The sequence below is a fragment of the Gymnoscopelus braueri genome (assembly GCF_963280865.1).
Source record: "Gymnoscopelus braueri genome assembly, chromosome: 12".
NCBI lineage: Eukaryota > Metazoa > Chordata > Actinopteri > Myctophiformes > Myctophidae > Gymnoscopelus > Gymnoscopelus braueri.
Genome location: NC_137614.1, coordinates 30,986,878 through 30,994,373, shown reverse-complemented (window position 1 = coordinate 30,994,373; position 7,496 = coordinate 30,986,878). Strand labels below are relative to the sequence as shown.

The 7,496-nt window shown below is 41.5% G+C and overlaps 1 protein-coding gene across 1 annotated transcript; it reads left to right on the top strand.

Moving 5' to 3' along the window:
- The first annotated feature begins 323 nt into the window (after positions 1 to 323).
- On the top strand, positions 324 to 7,472 carry dram2a (DNA-damage regulated autophagy modulator 2a). Its single transcript, XM_080443613.1, has 8 exons — positions 324 to 457; positions 1,145 to 1,293; positions 1,829 to 1,896; positions 3,794 to 3,936; positions 4,827 to 5,004; positions 5,346 to 5,428; positions 6,397 to 6,489; positions 7,060 to 7,472. Exons 2-8 carry the CDS (start codon positions 1,163 to 1,165, stop codon positions 7,180 to 7,182), a joined length of 819 nt encoding a protein of 272 aa, XP_080299739.1. The 5' UTR covers positions 324 to 457; positions 1,145 to 1,162; the 3' UTR covers positions 7,183 to 7,472.
- Positions 7,473 to 7,496: the final 24 nt, after the last annotated feature.

The window sequence follows — 7,496 nt, the reverse complement described above, 5'->3', positions numbered from 1 at the left end:
AATATGTTGTGTTTGGGAGATCACTGTGTGCTGGTGTGCACTGCGCCTGTGTGGTGTGTAGGAGGCCTGCCAAAGTATTTTGGCAGTCTGCATCAATGAAAGTGAAATCATGCTTTAAGGAGTGTCAGCTGACTTCAGGCTGAAGGAGCAGCAGACCAAAGTCACAAGGCCTTGGCTTAAGCAGATGGAAGCCTCAGGTCTCTGTGCGACTCATTCAAACACTTAAACTTACAACACTTTCACTTTCACACCTCACATCTCCCGTCTCACCACTTCCTCTCATCTTTTGCTGATGATTTATTTGTAAATTGAGAGATTTTTTGCTAAAACACGCGGCCAGAGGCCCAACTACATCTCTCCACGTTGGAGTTCCACTACTTTGGGGGAGTGGAGCGGTGGCGGTGCCGTTTGTGCGGTTGAACTGGAAGGAGGCCTGACTCCTCTCTTTTCACAGTGAGTAAGTTGACACAAATCTTTGTATGTGACCTGCACTCCTCTGAGCTATTTGTGTTCTTTTCTTTTTTCTGTTTTTTTTAACAGTTGGGTTTTGCCATAACCACCTGAACCCCAGCATCCAAATTCTGGGGGAACAGTAGCCAAAACTAGCAGATCTAGAAGCTCGCAATGCGTTGTGAGCTTGTATATCTGCTGTTTTTGGCGGAGAGAAACATGTGGTCCAACTCCGGTCCAGTTTAAGCAAATGTGGTTGACTGATTTAGTAATTATGCAGAACATGTCACACTGATGGCGACGTATTAAATATATACATGGATTAAAGTTCTCAGTCACCACCACTGATTTCAATGTTTTTATGAGATTAATGTGTTAGAATGGGTCAAACTAGCAATAGAATACATGTTAAAAGACTCAAATTATGCAATTTCTTCTACTGGTTGGCTGTATGTATTACAGCAGGAACATATGTTTAGAATGATAACACCTAAACATCATAATTATACATATTGTGTAAATGTTTAGGAAAAAGTGCTAGTGTGGGATGGAGGCGTTAAACAAATCACAAATTGGGACTTGGCCTAACCAAAATTGTCACCTGTCTAACGGCCACTTCGTTCAAAAGTGTCTTTTCTGTGTGTGTGTGTGTGTGTGTGTGTGTGTGTGTGTCTGTCTTCCTATTCTTTCACAGCCTCTCAGGCAGTACAGCATGTGGTGGTTTCAGAGGGGGGTCTCTGTCCTCCCCGCTTTATTAGTGACCTGGGCATCAGCCACATTCATCATCAACTATGTCATTGCTGTGCTGCTGGGACACATTGATCCTCTGATACCTTACATCAGGTATGTGGGGACATCTATAGGCCCTGTGCCTCTGACCCTTTCCAGATTCCCGTTTCCTGTACAGTTGCTCATAACTTCATTTGATTGGCTCAGCAGTAGAGGTTCACATAATGAAGGTGTTGTGTTTCCAGTTCAAATCTGCTGCTGAGCCATTCAAATAAAGCAATGAGAAACTGACTGGAATTCATAAAGGGAACTATACTAGACTAGACTATTGTCTGATCAGGATTACATACATTACATGAATTTACTTTTCCCCAGCTAGAAGCCCAAGCCAGTGATGTGCTGTATGTAACCCAATTTTAAACATAGTGTTAGAATGTTTAAAATGGGTTAAAAAAAGTGGGATAGAATCGGACATTTTTAAAAGACCAATTTGAAAATAAATTGCACCAATCACCTTGGAATAAATTGCATTACCATTACTCACAATGTGCACTAGTGCTGAAATCTTTCACAGCATTAGTCATTATTTCCTGTCAGTTAAGCTAGGTCTGAGTGTCTTGACATTTGCGTTGGTGGATTGTGTTTACAGTGACACAAGCTTGGATCTCCCTGAGCGCTGTCTCTTCGGCTTCATGATGAGCATCTCATCCTTTTTAGGTAAAAAAAAAGATAAATATAAAAGTGACACATCCTGTTTGACGCCATATCCGCTGTTCAGTGATTCTGTGAGTAAAACCTGAGCATGTGAGATTTGTAGTTGGTAGAGTCTAATGCTGCGTTCACACGGGCAGGTAAAAAGTGACATAGCATATCTGTCGCTGTGGAAGTGTCGATCAACACACCAATTGGGTCAGCATGCGTCGGACGAGCGAGAAAAGTATAAAGGAAAATATAAAGCAATTCGTTTTTCTCCATTACAAACAAAAGGAATTGTGTGAAGAGGTAAAGTGAGTGGAATCGGTGAAACACCGTTTTGTAGCTGCAATTAAAGCCAGCAAAACGTGGATTGTAGCGCTGTAGATTTTGTACCAACTACAAATGTTGGGTTTCGCTTTGTATCTTCATTCATGTTGCTGGCTTCCATTGAAAATGAATGGTAGCTTGTAGCTTTGTATCTGCCAGTGTGATTTGTGAACCCAGCCTTAAGCCTGATTTATAAATTACTTACTTAGTAGTGCACTGTAAATAGCTCTGGTATTTTTTTGGCATGTGATACCACCGCACAACTATTACAAATCAAGCCTACAATGTTGCCCTTTTCAAAGCACACAAATCCAGTTTCACGGCTGTGATTTGTGAAAGCATGTTTGGTTTTTGGAGTGTTTAATTTGGGTTGTTGTCGTAAACAGTCACCTGATTTTGACTTGAAAACGCGTTCACAGATTCAATCAGTGTTATGGCTCTCAGACCCTGAGGGATAAATGCAAAAAGAAATACAAAAAATTATGAATTCGAAATAATGCAAAATGTAGTCTTTGCAAAAACTGTCGGGGAAACTAAACTGCCCATAAACTAACAGCAAACAAAGGTAAAACAAAATGCTCTGGCGGGGCCCAGGTGGAAGAGGAAGTGCACTGTGAAGTGTGGATCTTTTACAGTGATTGGAGGCCCTGGCCGAATACAAGACAGGTGGGCACTACATCTGGGCACCATATTTTTGGGATGACTGGGCACCTGGACAACTGGGCACCAAAACCATCTGGGCACTAGGGACATGTGGGCACCTGGAGGTAGAGATAGGGGTAGAGATAACTGGGCACCTGGATGAGTGGGCACCTGGAGAGGTGGGAACAGGGATAACTGGGCACTAGGACGTGTGGGCACTAGGGACATGTGGGCACCTGGACGAGTACTTAGGGGTGGAGATGACTGGGCACCTGGACGAGTGGGCACCTGAATTTTTTTAATGTCTTTTTTTACTCCATTTTATGTAGGCTACTGTTTATCTAAAAAAGAAATCCTATAAATCCTGTTCTATTGTTTTAACAGTAGGCTACTATTTTTTTCTATCATTTTATAGTGTACTGTTTAGCCATGTTTTTTCTATCCTAACATGGTATCATTAATTCTTTTTGGTATTTTCCCATTTTGTTAAATTTTTTAACAGTAATTATATTTTGGCAAATACACTCTTATATTGTACTTTGAAACTCTGTTATAATGTACATTTGACCTCAGTACTATTTTGGCTAATAAACTTTTGACCTCGTTGTGGGGTTTAAAAAACAGTGGGTTAAATATCACTTACCACCAACAAAGCAGCATGCTATGTAAAGTTAAAAATCACTTGTGGACACAAATCCTAATTCAGGTGCCCACTTGTCCAGGTGCCCACATGTCCCTAGTGCCCAGATGGTTTTGGTGCCCACCTGTCCTGTTACCCCCTGGAATGCTGCCTCCGATCCCACACACAAGCCCTGACAGAGGCCATAGGGTCAAAACTAAATTAAAATAAAAAACGAATGAAAAATGCAAAACTATAATAACAATGTTGAGGATCTATCTCAGTAACTTTACATCCACAATCGTGTCTTGTACCCAACGTCCCTTGCAGGTGTAGCTACAGTGTATGTGCGTTACAAGCAGGTGGAAGCCCTGGCCATAGGGGGAGAACAGAGGCTACATCGGCTCAACTTTGCAGGTCTGGCACTGGGCCTTCTCAGCTCCCTGGGCATGTGCATTGTTGCCAATGTTCAGGTAGATTCGATTTGCTTTAGTTTTTTTGTTCTATGAATATGAATCCAGCACTGCTGTACATTTACTTCTAGTTATACATGGTAGAGAACACCTTTCGCCAGCCATTAAAAGTGCTGTGTACCTTTTCAGACTTTTTCCTAGTATTTAGTATTAAAGGCATTTAAAGACAATTAAAATGCTTTTGTGATTGTGATCAGTTGTTAAAGGAACACAACCAATTTGCAACCGTATCTTTATATTCCTCACTCATAAGATGGCACCATCTTATGCTCTGCATCTGAGATGGGCTGTGGACAGTAAAGAAACCTACAACATCATTGGTGTGAATTCCAAACTAATGTAAACTACAGCCTTTCTCTTCCTTGAAAGTTAGTACACTGAAATAGAACCCATTGTTCTTGCATCAATAAAAAAATGTATTAAAAGTTTGCTATTACCACCAATGATGTCATCACTAGGTATTTTCGAACCATCCACAGACTACCTCTGAGACACAGCCTCTTTTTCTTCCAGCTAATTCCCATCAGGGGTTTTTCTTGGTCACTCCAGCCTGCATGTCCTCTCTCACCACATCTATAAACCTCCTCTTGGGCCTTCCTCTTCTTCTCTTGCCTGGCAGCTCCATGTTCAGCATCCTTCTCCCAATGTACCCCTCATCTGCGCACCGTGCTCCGCGACACAGAGCATATGTTGACAGAAATAGTACACTCCCATAGTGAGCATTAGTGAGGAGGTATATGGAGATGGAAAAAAGTAAAAATGTTCCTTTAAATGTTTGCTCTTTATCTTGTTCCTGCATCTGCATACCATTAGCAGCTGCCGAGACAATTCAGTTTCCTCTTGGGGACTTCTATAAGGTCTCTTATCTTGATCTCGTATTTTCTTTTTAGAAAAGTGCCATCATCTCTGTGCACCTGCTGGGGGCCGGGCTGACGTTTGGCGCGGGGTCCCTCTACATCCTGGTGCAGACAGGTCTGTCCTATCACATGCAGCCACGCTTCCACGGCAGGGACATCCTGTGGGCGCGCACCGTCGTGGGGCTGTGGACCATGGCCAGCATCATCACATGTGAGAACATCTCGTTGCTCGCGGGCAGAAAGCTCTTATCTCCATATTCGAACTTTTTTTTCCTCGTAAATTGACACCCTACTTGTACATTTGTACACTCTGAGTTACAGACCTTTAAGGTCTATTTGGAACTTCCTCAAGGAACCCTTAGGGTCCCTGGACACCACTTTGCCTTGACATGAAAGAGTTTGAAGAACCACTGATATAGACAACTTAACTTAATGGCCACATGAAGTCCGAGAACTACATGGGAGCCGTGCCTTGTCCATGTGAATTATTCTTCTATCGCCTATATGTGCCCCCCTCTAACACAGCTGTGTCTCTCTTTCTATTCCACACAGTGTTTGTTTCATCAGTGGTACTTTATGATGACCTACCAGATATAGAAGTGACCAGTAAACTCAACTGGACACCAGGGGAGAAGGTCAGTGAACTGTCAGGTGGAAACCTTTTATGTCCAAAACTGTTACTTTTCAGGAAATTGAAAAAAAAGAACCTGTGTTCCAATTGATCCAATGTAGTTATTATTTAGTCACACTCATTAGCGCTTATTAATACTTTTCATTTCTTCAGTATTCATAAAACCTTAACCACTTTTACTTTCTAAATCGTTTCTAAATCAAAAAGTAAAAGATATCCGTCGCATTGTGACACGTTGCAAGCTTGTAGATCGGCTATTTTTGCAACTTTTGTTCGAAATGCTTATTTTGTTACGTTTTACAAAACATTTCAACCTCACGTTGAAACGTTTCACTCACAAATTCAGCAATCTGATTTCAGTCAGTGCTATGAATTGACACCAGCAATCAGCATAGGAGGTGGAAATCTACTGTAATCAGCATAGGAGGTGGAAATCTACTGTAAAAGCTTTTTAACTGATCATACAATATCTAAGTTGGTAAAGTTAAGGATATGAATTTGTCCGTGTCCGTTCGTTGAAATATAAGAAATAAAAGCAAAGTTATAAATAAATAAAAAATATTCAATTACCCTACATGAACAAGATTAAGTCGGTTATTGGTTCTAAATATCGGTTACTTTTGATATATTATAACTTGTATATCATTCTACAGAAAATGCAGTTCTCTAAACAATTCAGTTCCCTCTCGTACTGCATGTGGTTCCTACCGTTCGTGATTTGCATTGCGGACAGGTTTATGCAAACGTGTGCCAGAATTTAGGCTGTACCATTTCCCTAGTATTAGTAGATTTAAATCTAGCAGTTTCCTCCTTACTCAGCTTTCCAAATTATTTATTTTTAATATAGAAAAGCTTCCACAAGATTGCAATTGGGTTATTATACCAGCCAGGTTTATGAAGCTATTGGAAATGGTGAAGAATAAAATCTGAGTGTTAATTTAATAGTCAGGATGTATTGACCTTGTGTTCCAGGGTTACGCAGCCCATCTGGTCAGTACATCAGCTGAGTGGTCCTTAGCTTTCTCCTTCGTCTTGTTCTTCCTCACCTACATCAAAGACTTTCAGGTAAGAGCTGCTGCTCCACTAACTTCAATCAAAATCCAAACAAGTGTCGGTTCTCTGGAATAAATTGATGCACTCAGGTGGTGCAGGGGTAAGGTTCCTGCCCACCACTGTGTGGAGACTAGGGGTTCAAATCCTCCGGTGTCTCTGGCTTGTCTGGGCATCCCAACCAACTCAATGGGCCATGTTTAAGGGTGGGAGGCCAATCTCAGTCACTGCACTAGTGACTCCTACCGGTTGGTTAGGGCGCCTGTTCAGTGGTGTGTGTGGAGAACTAGGAGGAATATGTTCCTCCTCATAAGTTACGTCCTCCTGATGAAACTCCTCACTGTCAGGCAAAAAGGAGCAAACTGGCAGTGACACATGCTAGCCTACATTCTCACTGAGACCAACCAGTAGGGGTCAGCAGAGACGAGGGATTACAGTACAAAGGGACTTGGAAATTGACATAATGAAATTGGAAACAGTGGGGGGCAAAAAAAGATAATCGAAAGAAGAAAACTAAACAAATTGATGTCTCAATCACTGGTCTTTAATGAATAGCATGAGTTAAATAGTCCTGTTTTTGTGCAGAAACTGGACATGCGGGTGCAGGCTGTCCTGCTGAGTAACCACCTGTATGACTACAGTCACTATGATGTCAGGGCTCATGTGCACCACGAAGAACAGTCACCACTGCTGGCAGGGAGCATCTGACATGAAGACACCAACCGCTGTTTCCTCATTGCCTTTGATGCAGAATTTGTATTTTCAGTGGAAATGCTGTATATATTATCTTTTTCATTCTGACATTTATTTAATGTCAGATTTTGCGGGTACCAAGTACTGGGGGCTGTAGTAACAGAACCTTTTCATAATACTATCTTTATCTGTGACAGTTAACTGTGTGTTGCCACAGTAGACTGTAGGTCAAGTTTGATGTGAAGTCCATTTTGCTGCTTACCGAAGATTATGCGAAACACAAAACTATTAAATATATCCCTTTTTTATAATAAATGTTTCCATGTGGA